At 42.9% G+C, this 25,973-nt stretch overlaps 1 protein-coding gene across 1 annotated transcript in view; it reads left to right on the top strand.

Moving 5' to 3' along the window:
* Positions 1-9,712, top strand: part of Taf1b (TATA-box binding protein associated factor, RNA polymerase I subunit B) — a 104,914-nt gene extending 95,202 nt beyond the window's left edge. Inside the window, exons 13-15 of the mRNA XM_008850125.3 lie at positions 2,714-2,784; positions 3,831-4,053; positions 9,337-9,712. Of these exons, the coding sequence (XP_008848347.1) occupies positions 2,714-2,784; positions 3,831-4,053; positions 9,337-9,541 (499 nt within the window). The 3' untranslated portion in view covers positions 9,542-9,712. The remainder of the gene's footprint in view (positions 1-2,713; positions 2,785-3,830; positions 4,054-9,336) is intronic.
* The last annotated feature ends 16,261 nt before the right edge of the window (positions 9,713-25,973 follow it).

Genomic DNA, 25,973 nt, shown 5'->3' with positions numbered 1-25,973 from the left:
CTGTTTTGGTATCTTTGTTGCTGGGAGAGGTGGGCAAAGTAAAGCAAATTTCTGAAGAAAAGGGTGTCCAGACAATTGGAACCTTGTTATCTTAAATCTCCTTTCCCATACTTTGAACATGTGACACCTCCCGCCCCCCCCATTATAGTGATAGCCCCTTTTCTAGGCCCTTTATCAGTGCATAAGAAATGCCTTTCTAGATCCAGCTTTTACAAGGAATGTTCAACAGTGGGCATACCCAAGGACTAGGAACTGTTGGGAACTTCTTTATTTTATACTCCCATTACTTAGGAAAATAAATAATTTTTAAAACACTTAAAAAAAGTCACAACTCAGCTGGGTGTGGTGGCACACACCTTTAATCAAAGTCATAAACTCACTACAGAGTTAAATGATAATCTCTCATATATATATTTGGTCTTTTTTGAGACAGGGTCTTCCTGTAGCCCCAGCTGCCCTGGAACTCACTATGTAGACCAGGCTGGCCTTTAACTCATAGAGATTTGCCTGCATCTGCCTCCTGAGTGCTGGGATCAAAGGCGCCACCATACCCAGCTCTGATATATTTTAAATGTGGTATAGTTTACCAAATTGTAGTTTACACAAAGTTTTCAGAAAGATATCTCATGTAATATCGGTTGTATGTCTATTCCTTCTGGCATTTAGAAAAATTTCATGTTGGTTCTTAAATTACTTTATCACTTTGGGAATACAAAGAAAAAAATTAACTTCTCATGTGTAGTTAGGACTATATAGTAATTTGATTTTTTTTTAATCCTTGAGAAAAATCATAGTTCTTAAACTGTTTAAAGTGATCATTTGCTATCATAATGTCTACTTTTGCGTATTTTTTCTTAACTAATATTAAAAAATGGAGAAAAATATACCAATTGTCGAATTCTATAGGTGGATCAAAATATTTATATTTCTGACTTCCTTATTGTCTTTTCTAGAAAACTCTTGTTTTCTCAAGTGTCAGTTAGCCAGGTACTATTACCAAGTACTCAATAATAATTATATCTAATAAGCTGGACGTGGTGGTACTCACCTGTAATCCCGGCACTCGGGAGGCAGAGGCAGGTAGATCTCTGTGAGTTCAAGGCCAGCCTGGTCTACATAGCAAGTTCCAGGTCAGCTGGGGCTACAGGAAGGCCCTGTCTTAAAAAGACAAAAATAAATAATAAATAAATAAATAAAATAATTGCATCTAATAATTGTATAGGATTTAAAGGACTTGTATATGTATTATTTTGTTGTTTTCTGGTTAAGACAGGGATTCATGTAGCCCTGGTTGGCCTCAACTCATTGTTCAAGACTGGCCTTGAACTCCTGATCCTCCCTCTAAAGTGCTGAGGTTACAAATGTGTACCACCACTTCTAGCTGCACATCTTATCTCATTACTCCTTATAACAGTCCTATAAAAGTAGAAAACAGGTTTTCTGCTTTTAGTGATGCTAGATCAATTTGTTTATTCATTTATTTGTGTATTTACTCTCATCAATGAGTACTTAAATTAAATCTCTACCGTGTGCCATTCCCAACTAGAGGATAAAGAAGACCGAGACAGTTTGCCTTTCAGAACCTCCATGGCTTGTCACTCAAGCTTATTGGACATTCATTGGAAAGTGACAGAACTGGTCTCTGATTCATTGCTCTCTCCTCTTGCCACACTAATTTTTTTAATGACCTGAATCAAGAAGGTAGACTTTTTTTTCTTTTCTTTCTTTTCTTTTTTTGTTTGGCTTTTTGTCTTTTTTTGAGACAAGATCTCCCTGTAACCCCAACCAGGCTGGCCTTGAACTCACAGAGATCCACCTGCCTCTGTCTCCCAAGTGCTGGGATTTAAAGGCATGTGCCACCATGCCTGGCACAGAATTATTTTTTATTGTGGTTTATAAAAATCCTCTATTTTAGGCAGCATAGAAAAAAATGGAAATGAGATTAGAAACATTGTTGTCTCTGCTCCAGAGCAGCAGCATCTGGGCAGAGTTTGGTAATGGCCACCAGAAATAGTGTCTATCACTTCCTTGTGGCTGAGTCCTGGACTGGTCAGTAGTAACCTGCAGGAATGCCAGATAGCACTTAGTCTTTGCCCTGGAGGGGGCCCTGTAGACCAGATCAATCAGCACCCCATTACAGTGAACCTACCTGACTGGCCTTGCCTAAGCAAGACCGGATTCTTCCGGGCAAGGACATGTTTAGGTCTGTGTCATGCTGAAATCTAGATCTTTCCTCCTTATTCCAAACAGAATTAGGATAGATTTCCAGGCATTGCTTGCTAGTGAGACTAGCACTCACTGTCTACTTGTATAGGTTTCCTGAATCAGAAGTCCTACTGACACAGTCCTCAGCAAAAGGGTATTTGAGGCAAAGGCAGGAGGAGCAACTGTTGCTTAGGTGGCTTCACTTTATGGGAGTAAACAGTAAGGAAGTTTTATGGTGATGAAGACATTTTTACTTTATTTTCTATAATTAATACCTTCTAAGGATTCCACAGCATCTGGGAGACATGTAGGAGGAGCACATCATGCTACTGGCCTGCTCTTACTCATGCTTCCTTCTAGAACAGAAGTTCTATGACAGTGTAGCCGGGTGCCCATAGCCCAAGCTATACAGCAAATTTCAGGTGCTGTCTCTGAGAGACTGGTCTCTAAACTATGTTTAAGGCATTGGGCTCCCATTCTGTTTCATCTGTTCTTCTGCCTTGAATAGGTATTCTTGGAAAAGTGGAAAGCCGCTCTACCATTCACACATCGACAAATCAGTAGCGTATAAAAGAAGAGGTGAGTTGGAGTTTTTTCTCATTTAGTGCCAAGTGGCAGTGCAGTAGTGGAATAGCTAGCTGTCTTGACTTGACCAGATCAGGTGCATTCATGTTGTAAGACTGCAGTGCTATCTTGACTTGAGAAGCAAATGCATAGGCACACTTTTTACTTGGTTAAAATGATCTTGTGTGTATCTCTGCTAGAAATCTCTAGATCTCAATTTAGTTTAGCAACTTGCCATTATATTCATAGCAGAGCTTAAGTTCCCATCAAAGTTTGAAATCTGTTTCTATGATTTTTAATTTTTAGAAACTTTATTTAATGTGTGTGGGTATTTTGCCTACATGTATGTGCACCCCTGTTGCGCAATGCCCGCAGATGCCAGAAAGAAATTGGATCCCCTTTGGAATTGGAGTTATGGACAGTTGTTAGCCACCATGTGGGTTCTAGGATTCAAACCCAGGTCCTCTGAGCCATCTCTCCAGCTCCCTCTATGACTTAGAACTCTGTCTTAGATTGTCTTGTATGCTTTATTTTAAAAATCATTTTTAAGTAGCTTCCTTATGCCTTTTATACATTTTCAGTTTCACCTAATGTTCACCTCATATATTACCATGGTGCATTATCAAAATTGAGAGACCAGGGCTAGAGAGATAGCTCAGCAGTTAAGAGCACTAACTGTTCTTACAGAGGACCTGGGTTTGGTTCCCAGTGCCCATATGGCAGCTAACAAGAGTCCATAACTCCAGTTCCAGGGGACCTCTGTGGACATTGCATGACATGGGTGCACTTATATACATGTAGGCATAACACTCAAACACATAAAATAAAAATAAATACAATATTTTTGTAAAATTGAAAAACCAGCTGGGTATGGAATACACACTTGAAATGAAATCCCAGCACCAAAGAGGCTTAGGGAGAAGCCTCAAGATTCTGAATCTGTTCAGATAGACCAAAAAAATAAATAAATAAAGCTAAGAAACCAACATTGGCACACTCCTATCAAGGAAACTCCAGACTTTATTTGTGAATTAATATTCGCTTTTTCCCTCCGTCTCCAGAAATGGTGGTGAATTTACAAAAACAATTTAGTGCACTGGTTGATTCAACACCAGTGGTCGAAAAGAAAGGTCCTTCGAGTTTTCAATTCAACTGGACTGAAGAAGACATTAATAGACCTTGTTTCCATGAACATACCCTCCAGGGACTCCTGGTAAAGAAAGGCCAGTCACTGAAAACCAAGAACTCATTGTATTGGCTCAGTACCCAGAAATTCTGCAAAAGGTATGTGATGCCTTTAAAACTCAGAAGACAGGAAGCCTGATGAAATCTCCATTTTGGCCTGAAGTGTACTCTTCTTTTTTCTTTTCTTTCTTTCTTTTTTTTTGGCCTTTTTGAGACAGGGTCTACCTGTAGCTCCAGCTGGCCTGGAACCTGCTATGTAGACCAGGCTGGCCTCGAACTCACAGAGATCCTCCTGCCTCTGCCTCCCAAGTGCTGGGATTAAAGGCATGCGCCACCACACTCAGCCAAGTGTATTCTTTTCTAATTGAAAGTCATACATAGTTACCAAAAAAAGGGTCTCATATAGAAAAGAGGTTATTTGTTGGAATTAGAAGATGGTAAGATTTTTGCTTGTTTGTTTTTGTCTTGGTTTTTTCGTTTGCTTCATTTTCCGGTTGTGTGTGTGTGTGTATGTGTGTGTGTGTGTGTGTGTTTGGGAATGGTGGTTATTAGTGCTAGGGAACCCAGGGCTTTGTGCATGCTAATAAGTAAGTATGCACAGAAGATGGTAAGCTTTTCTTATAGTAAAGAAAATTAGAATTATGCATTAACCCTTGTTTAGAGTTTGTGGAAAATTGACATTTTAAAAGATGGTATCACACAATTAGCACAGACTATTCCCTCTGTTAAAGTTAATCTGTAGTGAAACAGCGAGGCAATAGAAGTGTCAATGGGTACTGATCTGGAGAACCTACTAGACTTCTTTAAGTGAACATAATATAGTTAGGCCAGGACCTAGCACAATGTAGGGGCTCACCAAGTATTTCTTGAATGAATGAATGAATGAATGAATGAATGAATGAGTGAGTGAATGAGAGTGAGTGAATGAGTGAATGAGTGGGTGAATGAAAAATACTATCTACCTCAGGTTACTATGCAAATTTAATTATATATTTATACAGAGTAAGTAATTATGATCCTTATTATTTTATTTATTTATTTGTGTGTGTGTGTGTGTGTGTGTGTGTGTGTGTGTGTACATGTGGAGGTCAGAGGACAACTTGCAGGAGTCTACTCTTTCCTTCCACATGTAGGTTCCATAGATCAAACCTAGACTTGGCAGCAGGTGACTTTACCTGATGAGCCATCTCACCAGTGTTATTATTATCCTTTTGTTGTTTGTTTTTTGTTAAGATGGTGTCTCATAGAGCCCAGGCTGCCTTAAACTCATTACGTAGCCAAGGATGACCTTGAGCTCTTGATTCTCCATCTTGCAGGTGCTGGGATTACAAGGATGTACCCCCACAATCATGATCGTTATTATCTTAAAGCTAATTTCCTAGGAAACAGTCTCCCTTCATCAGTTAGTATCTATCAAAGATAGAGAACATATAGTAGGTGATGGTAAAATGAAGTCTGTGTTAAATTCTGCTACTTAATAAGAAGTGAGCTGCATCTTTAGTGACTGTGAAGCAGCACTGTCTCAACAGTAGCTGTGGTGAAAGGCCAGCACCCTCTCAGAGCTTAACCTCACATCCGAGGCTGTAGATCCTTTGTAGGGATCTACACATGGCTTTTTAGGGTCTAAGATTTCATTAAGAGGAGAAAGCATAGTTCTGGCCAGTGAGGGGCAGTCTTGTGAGACCAGGCTACCATGCCAGTGCCCTGCTTCTCTGGAGTCTGCACAAGTGTTCTAGAGTGGGTTCTGGACTCATCTGGTACCTTTGCTTTTTCCAGGGCACATAGGAGAATGTGTGAGTGTTCTTAGATTCATGCTGTCTTAGAACATGGGGAGGTCTGTGCAGATCTCCAGAGGTCAGAGGTGGAACACGGACATTTTTCTCCTCCACATGAACTGAAGGTCAGACATGTAGACAGAACTTCAGTAGTGCCAGAATGGCACCTGTCAAGTTTTCCCGGGTTACACCACAGCCTAGGACTCCAGAATGAGCAGTATTTCAACCAACTAATAAAAATGTCACAGAGACCATGGCTAAAGCCTACATACTTTCCTCAGAGCCCTTAGCCTCTTTCCAGAGCCTCCAGACTGCCTTTAGGTGTTTTCATCTGGCTGCTGTTGTCTGGTCTCCAAACTCCTAACCATGTAAAGAAACAAAGTAGGAGGGGTCTGAATGGAGCTCTGCTAGTGGCCACCTTGACAGCAGACAGATGACAAACAGTAGATGAGCCAGCATCAGAAATGGAAGCAACAGAGGCACGAGATACAGTAGTCTGAAGTTCATTCATGATGCATAGGCCTGTGGCACTCAGCAATCCTTACATGCCAACCTTAACACGCAGCACATCATGAAATGCAGTGTGTGCTCTTTGGATTTGTTCCCTTACCTGCATTTACCATATGTTCTAGTATTGCTACATAAAATGGACAATTTATAATTATATAATTTTGAGACCCCCCCCAAAAAGTTTCATGTTAACTATGCTTCATTTAAGACAATCAAGTAATATCTGATTCCGATTGTTTTTTGAGACAGGGCCTTGCTATGCAACTCTGGCTGGCCTGGGACTTGTAACATAGAGCAGGCTGGCCTCAAACTTGTATCTATCCTCCTGCCTCTGTTGCTCAAGTGCATTTGGCAAGAGCCCCCATGCCTGACTTCATAACTCAATTTTTAAATATTTCCTTCCAAAATGGTTAATATGAAAAGGCTCAAGAGAACTTGTCTTAGACAAAACAGACAATCTTTTTATGGTGAAGGATTCATTTTTTGTCTGTGTCAGAAAGGTATGCATGAGTCTGAAACACTGAGAGTGTTCCACTGGGAACTGAGCAGAGAAAGATCAGCAGCCTGCCTGGGTGGTGGATTGTCCCTCTTGCCAGAACAGAGCTACCAATTGCGGTGAATTAAACCCTCACTATTTATCACACTGGTAGAAGTCCCCACATGCAAACAGACCAAGGCAGACTGTAGGCTAGGTCAAAAGACCTATCTGAGCCATGGCCCTGATCTCCCTGGAGAGGCAGATCACTGTTCTTCCACAGGAGAAGAAGAGCCATGCTTTTCTAGTTGCGTTCCATAGGCAATAGAGGTGCTTTTTGGGACACCACAAATTCTGAACGTAAAAAAAAAAAAATTTTGATTTTTATTTTTATTGAATTTTTGTGTAAAAAATGCTGAACTTTTCAATTATTTATTTATATTTATTTTATGTGTATGAGTTTTTTTGTCTTCATGTAAGTGTACCACATGTGTGCAATGCTTAGGACAGGAAACGGCATCATATCCCCTGGAACTGGAGTTACAACTGGTTGTTAGCCACTGTGTGGGTACTGGGAATTGAGCCTGAATCCTCTGCAAGAGCAGCCAGTGGTCTTAACCACCGAGCCATCTCTCCAGCACCCAAAATCTGAACTTTAAAATTTTTTATCTTTAACCAATTTTTGAAACTATTGTTTTTAAAAAAAAAATCAGTCAGGTATGGTGGTGCACACCTTTAATTAATGCCAGCACTTGAAAGAAAGAGGCAGGCAGTTCTCTGAGATTGAAGCCAGTCTGTTCGATAGATTGATTTCCAGGCCAGCTGGAGCTACACAGAGACCTTATCTTAAAAACAAAAACAAACCTCAAATATGTCACATGCCAAATTTGAACTAAAACCTTAACTTGTGGTACTCAGTTTTTCTGTGTGTGTGTGTGTGTGCGCGTGCGTGCGCGCACGTGCACAGAATTCAGAGTCTATTCCTTCCCCAAACACTTGAACTTCAAGGAAGGTTGTAACTTTTTAATTTAGATCTGCTGTTTGTATAAACACCCTCACAGCATCCATTTATCACACTTAAGTTCAGTGACAGTAGTCAGGGGGCATCACCTACTGTATTCACTACAGAGTAACTAGCAATAGCAAGTTATAGTGTGCTGTACTTAGCTTTATGTTTTAAAACTTTAGCATGGTTTTCTGAGTTTATGATAGAACATAATCCATTTTACAGTGTTAGGAGTTTAACACATTCTTAATGTATCAAAAAACCTTGGATTCTTTCTCTCTGGTGTAGAAATAGAGCTTTTCTTAATGGTCCTTAAGTAAGAAGATAACAGTTGTACATCTTTGTGATATTTTGTCTGAAAGAATTTCAGTATAGTTGAAACTTAAAAATAAGAAAAAAAGCAAGAGGCTGCTGCATTGACAGGATTGTATTTTATCTTAATTAAACCAAAAATGTCAAATGCTGAAGCTTCAACTTCTCATTAATGGAATGTTCTACACTAGTAACTTTTTATGTTTTAGAAGTTTAAAGTGAAAACTAAAAACTTTAAAGATGTGGAGGGTAAGTGAATGTTTTGTGGGTCCTCGTGTGCCAAGCACAAGATTAAATGCTTACTACATATTATTTGATCATCTCACCAGCCCTGAGAGGAGAAGGTGCTGTTGAGTTTCCTGTTTTGTGCAGGAAAGAACTAAGAGCAACTCTAGCCACCTCTGCAGGTGCAGAGCTTTGTGCGCAGTTACAAGCATTCAGGAATTTAGGGCCATCCATACTGTCACATTGCTCAAAGTTCATAGCCTCTGATGAGTATTTACTTGTTTTTAAAGTGGTCAAAAGCTTCTAGAAGCATAGAGTGCTACCCAACTTCAGCATTGTCAAGTGAGTTTCAGCTACTCAGAATCCAAGTAAGATCCATCTATATTGCAAGTGGTTAACAGGTGTCTTCAGTTTTCATGTTCTTTTGTCCCCTGCATTGCTTATACTTTGGGGGAGTTACACTGTTGTGGTTAGCATCAGTCAGAAATTTGGTGGTAGAGATTTGATCACACTTAGCTCTACTGCGCTAAAGTAAGTGAAACTGCTTGGTAATCATTTTTATATATTATACACGGAGTTGTGCATGATGCTATGAAGTCAGCCGTCTTATTTAGGGTGAAAATTGGGGATGACTTATTTTCCTTTGTCTATTTAAAAAACAGATCAGCAGGGTTGTAGCTTAGTGGTAGAGTGCTTATTTAGCTAAGTCAAACAATGCTGGGGTTAACAATGCTGGGGTTCCATTGAAAAAAACATCCAAAATCTCTCCATTTCTGTTCATGTTTGCCTTGGCCATAGTCAGAAGGAAAGCAGTGCCCCATCAGGAGTGAAAGAAACCATGTGAGGGGACTTATGAGACCTGGCTCCTGTGTCTGTCCCTTGCATGGTAATCATGGACAGTGTGAAATTCCTCCCTTGTAATAATGTGCCTTAGCAAATTGTTCTAAGTTTCCTTCTAATTCGTAGCACTATTTTTAAGACTAACCATATATACTTGCTAAGTTATATGGGGGCTGATCAATGAACAGGTGCCTGAATTGCCATTTAAAGATAACTATTCCTTTTTATTCCCCTTCTAGCTATTGTAAACATGTAACAACCTATGAGGAATCAAATTTTTCACTGAGTTACCAGTTTATACTAAATATCTTCTCCTTCTTACTAAGAATAAAGACCTCTATTCTCCATGAAGAAGTGAGCTTAATTGAAAAGAAACTTTTTAAAAAAAAATATAGTGAATCAAAGAAGAACTCTTCAAGATCCAAGAAAATACGAAGACACTGAAAAAAGAGACTTTCTTGAAAAAATATTTTAGTTGTTATAATAATGCTAAATTGTAGTATAATGTTCTGGGGGATTATGTGAACATTTAAATACATATACATTTATATATACTGTAAAATAGGTAAACTTTGAATTTTTTTCATGAAAGTTTTTTTCAGAAAATTAAAACAATACATTGTAATGCTACCTGGAAACTTGTATTCATTGTATTTTAAAGCTGAACTTGCTTTTTACTTTTTTTCCCCATGATAGGGTATAACCTTGTAGCGCAGGACTAGAAATGATTATGTAGCTTCAGTCTCACTGTGTTGCAGCCCAGGCTGGCCTCAGACTCTTGATCCTCCTGCATCTGTTTCTCAAATCTGGGATTACAGGTGTGCACCAACATAACTGGTTTCAAATTTCTTTATTCCACAAAATTAATCCCAGGTGGATCAAGGATCTAAACATTATCTATTTAATATATACATATATTAAAATATTATAATGAGTATGTTGATGATCTTGGAGATGGGAAATACTTTCTAAGTATCTCTCAAACCCAAACACCCCCCCAAAAGAGGTTAATATGACTGCAAAGATAAAGGCAAATTGAGAAAATATATTTGCAGCATGCAGTAGGCCAAGAAATAGTTTATTTAGTGTAGCAATAGTTCTTGCAAAGCAGTAGGTAAAAGACAAGGGAAATAAAAACATAATTTTCTGAAAACAGGAAATTCAAAGGCGGAGTCAAAAACCGTAAGAATACTCAACCTCACTCATAGTCACAAAAACAAATTAACTGCTGTTTTCCACATATTAGATTGGCTAAATTTCAAGAAGTATAATACTTGGCGAGGCTATTGGAAATTGAGCATTACTAGATATACAGCATTGAGCAAGGCCTCTACTTTTATCCCAAGTTTGCCTTGGAAAGCTATTGGATTTTTTTTTTTTTAATTGGTCTTTTTGAGACAGGGTCTCCCCATAGCCCCAGCTGGCCTGGAACTCACTATGTAGACCAGGCTGGCCTTGGACTCACATAGATCTGCCTGCCTCTGCCTCCTGAATGCTGGGATTAAAGTTAGCATGCGCCACCACACCCAGCGCTATTGGAACTTTTAAAGCAAAAGCCTGAGGATATTCTTTTTCAAGTGCACTGAATTTCACATTTTGCTTTTGAAATCAGCAATGAGTGTTGTCCTGTTTTACACATGCTTTCCAACACCTCTGAGATGATCCATTGTTTCTTTATTAGTTAACATGATAGACTACATTGATTGAGTTTCATCTTAAACCAACCTTACATTCCTAGGATACACCTCACTTGGCCCTATCTAGTAATCTGTTTTAAAAATGTTTCTTAGAGCCAGGGGTGATGGCGCACACCTTTAATCTCGGGAGGCAGAGGCAGGCGGATCTCTGTGAATTCAAGGCCAGCCTGGTCTCCAGAGCAAATCCAGGCCAGCTAGGGCTACAGGGAGACCCTGTCTCAAAAAGACAAAAAAAAAAATATGTTTTTTAGACTTGTTTGAGACAGGGTCTACCTATATACCCAGGATAGCCTTGACTCAATCCTCCTCAGTCCATAACAGCCAGCTGATAGGCTGAAATGTTAAGAATTCTTTGTTCTTTGTTCATGAGGAATATTCTACAGCTTTCTTTTGTATCGCTTTGGATTTCATGGTATCTTGTCATGTTTTTCATCACCATCATTAATGAGTTCAACTTCTAATATGGATCAAACTGTGATGGTTCTCAGTTCTAGCAGTAGTTAGTATGGAGTTAGATCCAAGATGGCCACATGACACAAACAGTAGAGCCAGCTACCTTCTTCCCCTGCACAGTCAAGTGCACTGACCCTTTTTTGGAGTATCCATGACCCTTCAGTATGGGGGTGGGGGGTTCTGGAACTATACATGGCGTTCCCAAGACCTAAGGAACACAGTTCACTCAGACTCAGAATCTTAAAGATTTTGAAGGCTGATGTCATCTACCATTACAGCAAAAATCCTGAATCTCCTGCATTTTAATTATGCCAGTGAATTTTGGCCCAGTTATCATTTTCGCACACAAAACATGACTACATTAGCAGAACCTAGACACTTCTTAGGCATAAAAGGTGAAATCCCTGCATGAGCATTCTCTTAGAAGGCTGATGTGTATTTATATTTTCAATCCTCCCTTCAAATATGTGTTTCTTTAGTTTGAGACTTCTGGTGATACACTTAAAAGAAGTGCCTTCTAGCCTTCTACTTGGGAGGCAGAGGCAGGCAGATCTTTGTGAGTTCAAGGCCATCCTGGTCTACATAGTTCTAGGCCAGCTGAGGCTATGAGGAGAGGCCCTGTCTCCAAAAAAGACCAAAAAAAAAAAGAGGAAGAGGAGGAAAAGGAGGAGTAGTAGGAAGAAGAAGAAAAGTGCCTTCTGCCTGGAGTGCTGGTTACTACTGTACAGGAGCAGTGGACATTACTGTGGATTTGAATACAGTGGTGGTTACAAATAGGTAAGTGTCTTATCTTCCTGAAAGGCAGTTTTGGGGGACATGCAACAAGCCTGCCTGCCATTGACAAAGCCCAGGGCTGGGTAACCAGCAGATGGTGAGTTCCCCTGTAGGATGCCCATGGTCTTAGCATTTTGTTTGTCCCCTTCACTGGCACACAACCACCTAGAAAATGGAGCAGTATTAACTCAACTCCATATTTACACAAAAAGACGTTTCTTACAAAGAGAGGGAGCACTACACCCAAATTTTCAAGAAGAGCTTGAACAACAGTGCCAAGTGTGACTGCTGTAAAGTTCTGCAAGTTATTTGAATGCTGCAGATTAGTGTATATTTTTATCTTAGGTATGTAACTGGTGACTTTTCTTTTAATGCTTCCATTCTTGAAGGCTGAGTAAATTCACATAGTATTTAGTCTCTAGCAAAATGCACTCAAGGTTCTCTTAGTTTGTGTTCTCTTGTTTGGGGCCCTTGTGAAGTATTTAAGCATGAGATGGTTCTCAGTGCCAGGTTTTCCTGATAATACCTATGACCTGAGGAAAGCTTACAAAGAACACTCTTACTGACTTTATAAATTAAGAACCTGGCATTTCAGCTCACTTGGTCTTTTGCTCTTCTTGAACAATTATTTCCTTCTGGAACTATTAGTACATGTTTTATGGATATTTGTGTTGAACTGTGTGGCTCAAGTACTCCCAAAGGACTTTTTTTAAAGTCAGGATACCACTTCAATATAATTACCTTTTCCCATCATTATTGTTCACATTAATTACATTAAGTAAGTAAATTTTTCCCAAAGTGGAAAAGGTGATCTCTGAATTTAAAAACTTCTAGGATTGGGAGGCTGGAGAGATGGCTCAGTGGTTAAAGAGCCCTGAATACTCTTGCAGAAGATCCTGGTTTGAGTCCCAGCACCCACCTGGTGGGTAACTATCATCTGTAACTCTAGTTCCAGGGGATCCGACACCCTCTTCTGACCTCTGTGGGCATTGTACAACACGGGTGCACTTACATACATACAGGCAATACACTTGTACACATAAAAATAAGTAAAATATACTTTTTAAAATTCTAGGATTGGGTTGGGGAGACAGCTTAAAGTGCTTGTTGTACCACACATAAGGACCTGAGTTTGAGTCCTCAGCATCCATGTAAAAGACAGGTGTGGCAGCACATACCTGTAACCCCCAGTAGTGGGTAGGGGCCCAGACAGGCTGATCCCCAAGGCTCACTGACCAGCCAGTCTAGTTGGAACAGCCAGCTCAGTGAGACTCCCTGTCACAGAAAATAAGTTGAAAAGCTATAGAGGAAGATACCCAAAGTCCTCAGGCTTCCACACATGCATGCCTGCACAGGTCAGAAAACACACATGCACCCACCCACATATATATACATACATCCCTCTGGCTTCCACAAGTGCAAGCATGGGTGAGAAGAGAGAGGGAGGGAGGGGGAGAAAGGAGAGGGAGGGAGGGAGAGAGAGAGAGAGAGAGAGAGAGAGAGAGAATCCCAAGGCTTAAAAAAATGTTCTTACTTTTCTTTCCCAAGAAATTCTCACCAGAAGGAAAATCTGGTAATGGCCCCAACTGCTGGGGCACCTATAGAGGGAACTTGCCTACCCCCCTCCATGCTCAGCCCAGTCAACTCCTCTCAACTCCCAAGTCGGTTTAGTTTTTCTGTTGTGGTTTGATTTTAATAGCCCTTCCTCTCTAGTCACAGAGCTTTGCAAAATGCAACCCAAGGACTTGCATTAGAGGTGCAGATGGTCAAGAATATCCCTGCCTGTCTCCTATTGCTCACTCCAGCCGGAAGGGCAGCGTAGGTGGGATGGCACCCATAATCCCTCCCTTATATCCTGCCTTCCCGGGACCTGCAACTGAGCACTTCATCCCTGGTGTACTCCCTATACCCTCCTCCCTGACTTCACTCTCTGCTCCTACCTCTGCACCTGAACACCCCTGTCTTTTGGTTCCTTGGTACCTACAGCACATCCTACTTGGGACATATAGTGCAGTTTACTTGTGTGTGTCCTCTCAGACAGGACTATTGCTCGTGGGTACTTAGACACTATTGTAGCCAACAGATGTTTGACAGTATAATGATTAAAGGGGGAAACTAAAAGCTTCTTTATCAGTCGCTATAGGGCACTTTTCACTATATTCATTTGTTTGCCTTTCAAGTATTGGTTTTGACTTGATCTAAAGTTCTTTTAGGAAAAGAGAAGCTGGGTGTGGTGGCACACTCTTTTAATCTCAGCATTTGGGAAGCAGAGACAGGCAGATTTCTGTAAAATCAAGCAACCTAGTCTACATAACAAGTTCCAGGCCAGGCCAGTTGGGCTATAGGGAAACCCTGTCTCAAAAAAAAAAAAAAAAAAAAAAAAAGAGGGAAAAGGAGGAGGGAGGGAGAGAGGAAAAAAGCAAAGGGGAAAACCAGGCATTACTTCTGTGGTCCATCAAATAGCTATCTCCTATTTAATGTTCCAATACCTCACTCATGAGGGCTTTAACTATAGTGATGTGGCCCCATATTATTTTACAAGTGGGGATATTGAGACACCGAGTTCAGTGACTTGCTCAGGGTCACACAGGAAGCTGCAAGATCCCGATCTGCTCTCAGGTAGCCTGGCTCCAGAGTCCCCAGGCTGTGTCTACTCACAGGGCCACCTTCTCGAACTTAGGGTAGTGTGGGTGAGAATACTCACCTTTATGGCTAAAGAAATCCTCACCACTGCCTTCATCTCTACCCTAAGCCTATTTTCCCTCTTTGAGGTGTCCCCTGCACCATTCTACTAATACCAGCTATAAATCTCCAGCCCCACCCTGCTTGTAACAGTCTCCATTGGTCTCAACCATGACACACAGGCCCACGTAGTTACTGCCCTGCTCCGACCCTCTCACCTCTCTTCTGGGGGATTGCAAAACCTCCTTTCTCTCTGGGCATTTATCATCCTCAGCCAGTAATTTTCCAAAAATAGATTTAATAGTACTCTGGGGTTCCAAATCCTCTGATGGCTCCTTGCTGTCTACAGGCCCAATGGCTTGGCCTGGGAGGTCATCAGGCTGTAGCTTTTACACCACTTTCCCCATCTCCTGCCCCACGTGTTCCCTTGACCCAGGCAAGCCAAGCCATCTCACTCCCTTGAGGGACTGGAACCTGGGCTGGAACTGCTGTCAGCAATGTCCTTTCCTCTTCTCAGAAAACACTTTTTTCCTCCCCAAGGATCCTGCATAGATGTCCTCTCCAGTCAGCCTCCCCTACCTCAGCTCCCCTGGGCAGAGGTTCTTGTTCCCAGAGCACAGAGCACACACCTCAGTCACCACATGAGTGACATTCATGCAGTGTATGGTTCTGTAGATGGAGCAACAGGAGAGTGGGGCTGGGGTCAACTGTGCACACATGGACCCAGTGCCATAGAGCAGTTGGGCCAGGCCAGCATGCCATCGTGGCCTTAGGAGCCTTGGAGACTTTTAGATTAAGAAACTTTGAGACCTATATGAAAAATTGAGTTCCTAAGACAATGCAGACAACATTCAAAGGGCATGTAGGACATACTGCTCATCTAAGTGTACAACTGAATTCTATATGGTTCATTTCAGTTCACCACATAGCTCTTCAGAACTGCAGAATTGAAAGCACTCATCTCTGCTCTTCATTCATTCATTTTGTAACGCTGAGCTTCAACCCAAGATCTCACACCTAGAGCTCTACCACAGAGCTATATCTCCAGTTCACTTTTTGCTTTTTAAGATAATGTCTTCTGAGTTGATCAGGCTGGTGTTGAACTCAATCTAGCCAAGATCAGCCTTGAACTCATGATCCTCCTATCTCAGTGTCCTAAGTAGCTGGCAACAGTCCTTTAGTCCTTTGCCACCATGCAGTCCTGTTTGCATTTTCTTTTTTGTCTTTGTGTGTGTGTGTGTCTTTTGAGACAGGGTAGCCCCAGCTGACCTGGAACTTCCTAGGTAGACCAGGCTATCCTTGAACTCACAGAGATCCACCTGCCTCAGCCTGCACATGCTGGGATTAAAGGCACGTGCCACCATGCCTGGCTTCCTGTTTGCATTTTCAATGAGCTGTCTGAAAGTTTGTTTACCTTACTACGTGATCACCCACTTGGCTGGGAATGTAGCTCAGTGGCAGAGATTGCGTGAAAGACCCTGGGTTCTATACTCAGAAACACACACACACACACACACACACACACACACACACACACACACACACAAATCATTCACTCATTGCCTGGCCCTCCTCAGAGAGAGACCATGTCTCAGAGTTAGTGCCTCCTTTTCTGCTACCACCACCAATAGCCCTGAGCAGAGCAGAGCAAGCTGGATCTGCATGATGCTTTGAGGAGCTCTTATTTAAAGGATTAAGAGACATCAGCTGAACATCACTGAATGAGCTCCCTAATTCCACAGCAATAGGGCCACATCTGCCCTCACACTTTGTTCAGACCAAGCACTCTGCTCACAAAGAGCCATCACAAAACTCCAAAACTAGTTCCCTCTTCTGGCTTAATGCTGACTGTTAAATGGCCTAGATTTCCCCCTCTTTTTTTCCAACCTCTAGTTCTTTTTTTTTTTTTTAATCATTATTTAAAAAAAATTTTAATAACTACATGATTAGAAGAATCATTTCATTACAGCTTTAACATATTCAGTAACACACTCCAGAGCAAGAGTACATCTCTTTCACAAGTGGCTGTAAGTTTCTAGGTTCACAGTTGAATTAATACAGTTATACAATACTGAACTCAGTATAAGCCCTGTAAGACATAAAATTGAATGAGTTTTTAACCTTTAAAAAAGGTCTCCATTTCATTTTAGAATATATTGTTCCTTGCAGAAAGACTCATTGTTTTTGCTACTAACACTGAGATGTTAGCTGGATGTGATGGCACACGCCTTTAATCTCAGCACTGGGAGGCAGAGGCCTTTGGATCTCTGTGAGTTCAAGGCCAGCCTGGTCTACATAGTGAGTTCCAGGACAGCTGGGGCTACAGGAAGACCCAGCTCAAAAAGACCAATAAAAAAAATATTCCCACAAAAATCAAATGTCAACCTCTAGTTCTTTAATTTATCACTAACAGAAGTCACCTAACATTCCAGACATTGGATTTGATAATCTCATAGTTGAGAAAGGACATATAAAATTGAGTGCAAAGCCAGGTGTGGTAGCGCACACCTTTAGTCCCAGCACTTGGGAGGCAGAGGCAGACAGATCTCTGTGAGTTCAAGGCCAGCCTGGTCTACATGGTGAGTTCCAGGCCAGCTGGGGCTACAGAGAGACCCTGTCTCAAAAAAAAAAAAAAAAAAATTGAATGTAAAAATGCTTGAATTTCTTTAATATTTTATATTTTATATGTATGAGTGTATTACCTGCATATGTGTAAGTGCACCCTTGTCGTGCAATGCCCACAGAGGTCAGAAGAAAGCGTTGAATCACCTGGAACTGGAGTTACAGACAGGTGTTACCTGCCATATGGGTGCTGGGAATTGAACCTGGCTACAAGAGCAGTCAGGGCTCTTAAGTGCTAAGCCATCTCTCCAGCCCAAAATACTTGAATTTCAAGTAAAGGAAATTGTCAGCTGGGGAAAAAAAATTACTGTAAAAACCAGGTTAATGAAAGGTCAACTTTGAGCAAGTGACTCAGCCCTTCTTGCTTCGCTCCCTTCAAAGCAAGTTTGTCTCCCCCTTGTACTAAAATGTATGCAATGCTCCAACAATTTTAAATGGCTTATTTTATAACAAAGATATCTGACCACTAATAACCCTTTCTTCAAAGAGTTAAAACAAGTCAATGTGAGCCAGCAAGCATGGCCTGGCCTCTCAGCCCCTTGTCTGGGTGTTTTCTCCAAGTAGCAGTGAGTGTAATGGCCACACCCATTCACTGTTAGTCACAGGCAAGAGGGATTTACTGGAGGTTAAGGCTGGTGCTTCTGAGCCTAGGGCTTTGTGGTAGCTGTGTTGCAACTGCTGGGCCTTTTCTGGAATGATCAATTGACAGTGAAGCCATAGGAAAAGAATGTGAGGTATCCAGTTGCCAGCAAGCAGGTGACGCCCAATCCCACTTCGCTGCTTCATCCATTCACAAACAAGAGCACAGCTGACTTCTTGGTGACTGGAGTCTGGATCAAGTCCCAGGTGTCTGAAAAGACTCACCTGAGACTACAGTCTGGCAGTGGCAGGCAGGCATGGAGCAGGGGACAAGCCTTCTTAAGCATGCTCAAGACAACTGTCATATTTGAAAACAAAGCATGTGGATGACAAAAATGGAGATAATCCTGAGAGCCAGTGGGTCTCAAAGTTTGAGAATCCACTTAGGGAACCACTAAATGCCACCTACCAAGACAGATATTGTCACTAGAAAGCATCAGCTATGGCTTTGCCATGTTGAATGTACCCAGGCTGTTTGCAATGAGGGCCACAGGTTAACCACAGAATCTCATGCAGAGGCATGACAGCCTGTTAAAATGCACGAGGTTAGGAGACAAGATGCTGAGCTTCAGGTCCTACAATTACTGGCTTTGAGACCCTGAATCTGATTTCCTCTCTGCATTCACTTCTCCAGGATAACCCTGTCCACCTCAAAGTGTTCAAAGACACAAGTGATCCTGGGTGTGTGATCATGTTGAACACAATACTGCCCATGAAAGGCTGAGGTCATCACCATCCTCAGTAACAGTGACTGCTTGTCTCTGTGCTAGATAAGAAGGACTTTTTAAAATAATATGAGGTAGGGGCTGGAGAGATGGCTCAGCGGTTAAGAGCATTGCAGAAGAACTTGGGTTCTTGCAGAAGTCCTGGGTTTGAATCCCAGCACCCACATGGCAGCTAACAACTATCTGTAACTCTAGTCCCAGGGTATCTGACCTCTTCTGACCTCTTCCAGCATTGCACAACATGGGTGCACTTACCTACATGCAGGCAATACATGCATACACATAAAATAAAATAAAAAAAATATGTCCATTAAACAGCTCATCCTAGGCTAAGGGAAAATGGGGAGGTTGAAAGTTTAGTATTCATTGAGCTCCTAATATATGCCTGGTACTGTATGAGACATTTTACTTTTTGTGGTTTGTTTTTTGAGAGGGTCTTACTATGCAGCTCCTACTAGGTTTGAACTCTCAATCCTCCTACCTCACCCTTCCAAGTGCTGGTATTACAGGTATGTCCCATCATGCCCGCTTGTGACATTTTTCTTTAAAGCTAACAAAAGCCCTCGGTGATAGGAATTATTATCTGATATCCCACTGTTGAGGAAACTGAGGTGCAAAGGTTAAGCAGTTTCCTATATCTCAGGGCTGGATGCAGGGTAGAGAGCCAACCCTTGTAGCCTCCCACATCCTTTTCTCTGGAGTGCAGTCTTTCCTCTCACTTTGACAAAGGCCTGAGACAGTGAGCTGGGTGTGGCTGTTGGATATTGGCCACAGAGACTCTGCTTGTGTCTGAGCCACTTGGGACCTTCCATGCAGGCCTTTTTAATCAGGCCTAAAATCCCTGAGTGCAATAAGTGCCATTGTGAGCCCGCATGTGTCATGCCTAATGGTGAATTGCATAACTTCTGTTCTCATTAACTTTTTGTTGCAGTTGGGCGAGAGTACTGGGGATTGAACACTAGGCCTGGCACTTCTAGGCAAGTATTCTACTACTACACTATCCTGCAGCCTCCTTCCAATCTTTAGGAAGATGGAAGCCATCTGTCAAGTGTCTACTTGCCAGAAATGTGGGCTTTTCTTTTTTTTTAGTTTATCTTATTTGTATTTTTTTGGGGGGGTCTTTTTGAGAGAGGGTCTCCCTGGCCTGGAATTTGCTTTGCTTTGTTGACCAGGCTGACCTCAAACTCAGAGATCCACCTGCCTCTGACTCCCAAGTGCTGGGATTAAGGGCATGTGCCACCACACCTGACCACTTGCATTAATTTTTAAAACTAGCATACAAAGTCATGGGTTTCCTTATGGCATTTTCATGTATATGTGTCAATGTGCTTTTCCTTTTTTTTTTTTTTTTTTTTTTTTGGTCTTTTTGAGACAGGGTCTCCCTGTAGCCCAAGCTGGTCTGGAACTCACTATGTAGACCAGACTGACCTCCATTATCCGCCCCCCGACACACACACTGCGGGAGATGCTTAAAGAACATCATTATACTTAACTTCACAATACTTAATACCATTTCCCTAATTTTCTATATGGAAAACTGAGAACTAGCAAGGGTGTAGACTGTTCAAGGTAAAAGTAAAATGCTGACTGAGAATTTGAATTCTGGGGCTGGAGAGATGACTCAGTGAATAAGAGCACTGGCTGTTCTTGCAGAGGATTCGGGTTCGATTCCTAGCACCCACATGGTAGCTAACTACCATCTGTAACTCCAGTTCCAGTGGATCTGACATCCTCTTCTGACCTCCTCAGGCATTGCATGACATGGGTGCACATACATGCAGACAATACACTCATATACAAAATAAAAATAATACTTTTTTAAATTAGAATTTGAATTCTGGTCTATTCGACTTAAAGTTCTTTCAAAATCATGCAAAACTGAATTACTAGAATGCAGAGCTGCTTGAGAGGAGTGGTCTAATAAAGGGAGAGTGAGTGAAGGAAGCACTTGAAAGCAATTCTGATGGCATGGGAGGCTGACATTTAAATGGAGCCAGGGAAAGGGGCTGACGTTCAGCACATGTTCAGGGGACACTGTAATGGGAGCACAGAATGTCAGGGGCTTTTAACTGGGACATCAAATTAGAAACATGTCAGGGGCCAGGTTGGAAAGAAGCTGAGATGCATTTGGACTTCGGCTTGTAAACATCAATGGTTCTGATCACAGCAACCATTCTCAAAGCCATGGGACGTGGGAGCAGGTGGGAACTCATGAGAGAAGCAACACTCCTTAGATCACCTAGCTGGCCAGTAGAAGCCTCTGGGCTACAACCTGTCTATGACCCTCTCAATCTGCAATCTCCCTTGACCTGTTGCTTCTGCAAGTCATTGCTACCATGAAATCTCTACTAGGAGAAGGTTCCAAGATGAGTTCCCTACTCTTCTTTAAAGCACTACTGTTATCTGGGGCATGGTATGTGTTTCTTGGGAGCCTAAGACAGAGGATTATGAGTTTGAGACTAACAGGGGGTACATAGTGAGATTCTGTCTCAAAAAACTGACAACCACCACACACAAAGCAAATAACAGCAACAAACAAAAAAGCTACAGCAGCTGGATGCATTGCTCCATGGCTGGGTTCAGTCAGTCAGAAGGGTGAGGCAGAAGGATCGCTTAAACCCAGGAATTTAAGGCTAGTCTCAGCCACATAATGAGATTCTGCCCCAGGAAGATAAAACAAAGCAGAAACAATACTACTTCAATTTTTAGTTTAAAAAGGTTGTCACCAAGAAAAAAGGATGAACCCCATTCATAACTAAACAATACAACTCAAAACAGTAAGTCTATTTTTTACCTACTAGACTAGCAAGCAAACTGACAATACCAATGGTTGACAAGAGCCTAGTACTGAAATAATATAGAGCCTTTTTAAAATACAGATTTCAGCATGCTGACATGGAAATCATATAAAACATAAGTGAAAAATTAGTGCATAGGATGAACCCTCTTTGTGTAAGGAATTTATGTTCTCACATGTACATAGGAAACATCTGGAGACATAGAAAAACAATTAATAGTGGCTAGTTACCTCAGGAAACAGGGACACAGGCTGGTGGATTTGCTCTCTATCTCTTCTGTGTTGCTTAAATAACTGCCTTTCTTCCTTTCCATATTCCTTTCCTTATTCATTTCTTCTTTGTGTCTTTCTCTTAAACTATGACCATGCATTTTTTTTATAATAAAAAACTGAAAAGCATAAATAGGGCCTTTGAGATGGTTCGGTGAATAAGGGCACTTGCCACCAAACCTGAAGACTTGAGTTCAGTCCCTGGAACCCACATGATGGAAGGAGAAAACCAACTCCTGCAAGCTGCAAGTTGTTCATGGCATGAGAACCCACACATACATATTGTACACACACACACACACACACACACACACACACACACACACGGCGTGTGCCACCATGCCCAGCTTAATAAATGTAAAATATTTTAAAATAAAAAATATTGCTAACAGCTTACAGATATGGCATGGCTTTGAACTTTAAAGATTATTGGGAATAAACGAAAAATCATATACTAAAGTTTACAACTAAGACCTAAGTTTTAAAAGTTTTTTGTTTCTTTTGGTTTTTTTGTTTTGATGGAAGGTATATAAGTAGGCCAGGCTGGCCTCAAACTCATTATGTAGCTGAGGATGACATTGAACTGACCCTCTTGCCTTTATACTGGAATGCTGGGATTGCAGACATGTACCACCACACCTAGCTAAGACCCAATATTTTTTATTACTACATCTATACTTTAATACCAGGGGCCCTTCCTGCTCTACCTCTGGTTTTACAGCTTGACATCTCTTCATTGTTCCCTGTTTATTCGGCAACCACCATGTGTTAGGCACTGGTTCCAATGGACCAAGGCTTCTCATCCTCTATCCCAGAGGTGGCCCAGAAGGAATCATAATGTGGGACCCTGGGTACCTACAAAGAACTGTGCCATTTACTAACCATTTCCTGGACCTTTCCATGTACATGTTGTTATTGGGGTCCAAGCAATGACAGTGGATCAATGCTTGCTTGCCTTCTCTGGGAACACTCACGTGAGAAATTGCACATGGCAAACAGGTCATGGTAAATGTGCTGGGACCATGCTGGAGGCACTGTGGGTCACACAGGATGGCTCACTGGGCCTAGGGTCAGGGAAACCAGCTGGAAGAATGGAAGTGCTCCTGAGTCTGAATGAAGTGGAGTCTGCCAAGGTCCAGGGGAGCAGCTGGCTTGGGAAGGGCAGCTGAGCTGTGCATGGAGACCACTAAGGTGCTTGGGCTTTACTGGGCATGTACTAGAGTGACATGGGATTATGTTTTATGAAGGCCACTCTGGCCACAGTATGGGGACAGAGAAGAGCAAAGGCCAGGTAAAGACATTGCTCCCCACATTTGTCACTTCCTTCACTCAGATTTGCACCATGTTCTGTTCATTATGTGTTCTGTTCTTAATATTTTTCTTAAATTATCTTGCCTTAAAAATAGCATTTATGGGTCTGGAGAGATGGCTCAGTGGTTAAGAACACTGGTTGTTTTTGCAGAAGACCCGGGTTCGAATCCCAGCACCCACATGGCAGCTAACAACTGTCCATAACTCCAGTCCCAGGGGATCCGACAGCCTCTTCTGACCTCCGAGGGCATTGCATGACTCGGGTGCACTTACCTACATGTGGGCAATACACATATACACATAAAATTTTAAAAAATTTTATTTTTTAAAAAGTTTAGAAAAAATAGCATTTACACCGGGCATGGTGGCACACGCCTTTAATCCCAGCACATAGGAGGCAGAGGCAATCAGATCTCTGAGAGTTCAAGGCAAGCCTGGTCTACATAGCAAGTTCCAGGCCAGTTGGGGCTACAGGGAGACCCTGTCTCAAAAAGACAAAAAAAAAACCCAAACAAACAAACAAAAAAAACCACATTTATACTGGGCATGGTGGTGCATGGCTTTAATCCCAGCGCCCAGCACTCAGATGGCAGAGATTGGCAGATCTCTATGAGATCGAGGCTAACCTGGTCTACAAATAAAATAAAATTTACTTAGGGACTGAGTAGATGGCTCAGTTAGTAAAGTGCCTGTCACAAAAGCATGAAGACCTCCGTTCAAAGGTTGGAAAGCTGTGAGAGGCAGATCTACTGTTACTAACTGAGGTGCCAGTGCCTAGAGAACTAGAGGGCAGGGATGAAGAGTTGAGGGGCAGCCAGCACTAGGCAGAGGTATGGATGACCTCAGGTGCTCAGTCTTCAGTGGTGACAGCCACCCACTCCTTTCCCCTTGGTTCAGCATCTTCCTCTGGCTCCATGCTTTCATTTTCCTCCCTGCTCAAGTGTCTGCCCACTCTGTCTCCTCCACTGGCTCTTCTCCCACCTAGCTTTCGCTGGTGGAGACTCCAGGACCCAGGTCCTTCACATCCTGTTTCCTCCTCCCTGCCTTGGAGGGTCAGCCCATCTCAAGGTTTTGGGTTCCATCTTCATGCTGACCATGCTCAGAGGTCGTTTGGGTCCAGACTTCTCTCCTGTAAGCCAGTCTGGTATCCATCTGTGTAACACATTTACTCTGATGGAAAAATAAACCTTGAACTTGGCACATCTTAAACAGGACTCTTCCCTAAACCTCTATGCCTGCTGCCCTTCCTATCTCAGGGGAAAAAAGGTCATTCCTTCCAGCTGCTCAGCTGAAAACCTCTGGTCACTCTTAACTCCTCCTCCTTTCTTTGTTTTGGTAATCAGGGGTTTCACTTAGGTTGGCTTGGAACCGGAGATCTTCCTACCTCCACATCCTGGGTGCTGGGATTCAGGCATACCACCTATTTGCTGCTCTTTAACTCCAGCTCTCCAGTTTTTAGGAAATCCTATTCTACCATCACAAATGAATCTAGAATTCAAACACCTCCCCTAGCCTCACTCCACCACCCTAGGCCATGCTGCTGGCTACTGTTTTATCTTTTGTTTGTATTTTTGCGTTCACCTACCTGGTTCCCTACCATTCAGCCACCAGATTCTAAACACTGAGTGTGGTCTGTCGATGCTCTACCCCAAACCCTCCAATGCTTCCCTATTTCAGACCTTACAGAAACTGTCAGGGCTCTGAGGTTTGCTCCTCTGCCCAGTCACTGTCTGGTCACACCGCTTTTCTAGTTTTCTTGGGACCCCACTGTTTTTCCCTTTGTCCCAATCCAAGGCTGTACCAGTCATTCTTCAAGTACCTTGGAGGCCCCCACACCTTACTACCTTCATCCTTAAACCCTGAGCTCCACCCTGCTATCCCTATATGCATACAGAGCCACTTCTCCATATAACACAGGATTTATCATATGTGACTCCCAACAAGGATGCTCTAGGAAGCCAGGGATTTTGGCTTTTCTGTTCTTTGTCGTGCTTAGCATTAGGACCCTGCCTGGCCTGTGGCAGGCCGCAGGCTGATTATAAAACGAGCAGACTCAGGGACAACAGGGCGGTCCGGCTGGAGAAGGACAGTATGAGAGGCCGAGCGTAGAAACTAACCCAGAGCCGGTGATGCCCACAGAGAGAATGCACAAGCAGCTAGGAGGTGCGGGAGACTGAAACCCAGGTGGAGGTCCAGGAGGGTAAAAGGGCAAGTAGAGATGCCATGGGGAGATTGGTGGAGTCCCACCAACTCTTGGGAAGGAAGCTCAGTGCACCTGACACGTGGTAGGCGCCAAGTAAGCCCGGAACGCTTCCCGGGAAAACAACCGATTCTTAAGGGGCTGTAGCAGATTTCCAGTCACTGTCACAGAGTGGACACTAGTTGGTAAAAAAAAATCCAGGACCGCTGCGGTGGGCAAAGACAGAAAAGGACATTCCGGAGATAAGTTCCAGGTAAAAGCCAAGGGAGTAGTAGGGCAGTGGCCGGGTCGGAGGGGACTGCACGGCGGGGGGTGCGTGGTGTCTCCGGGTGCAAACCGCCTTAGTCGGGCGCACTGGCATCTCGGTGCACCAGAGAGGACCTGGCGGGCAAGGCAAGGCACAGCCGGGTAGCCGCGCGGAAGGCGGCAGGTGCGCGCCGAAGCCTTGCGGCGCTGGCGCCAGTTCGGGCGGGCGCCGATCACAGCCGGCCGCGCGCACCCACTCCCAGCAACGCGGGGGACCGCGGGGCCCCCGCCCTCGCCGCTCCGGCCTCTAGGCCCCGCCCCAGACCGCTCTCCCACCAATCAGAGGTGTTGCTACGCCTCCCGGCTCCCGAGGCCCCGCCCCAGCGGGCACACCGCCAGCCAATGAGCGGCCGAGCCCGGCGCCCTCTGCGCGCAGCCCGCGCGGAGCCGGCTCAGAGCG

This window comes from Nannospalax galili, unplaced genomic scaffold, assembly GCF_000622305.1.
Source record: "Nannospalax galili isolate Female #2095 unplaced genomic scaffold, S.galili_v1.0 scaffold100, whole genome shotgun sequence".
NCBI classification, from domain to species: domain Eukaryota; kingdom Metazoa; phylum Chordata; class Mammalia; order Rodentia; family Spalacidae; genus Nannospalax; species Nannospalax galili.
This window is presented reverse-complemented; position numbering and strand designations above follow the sequence as displayed.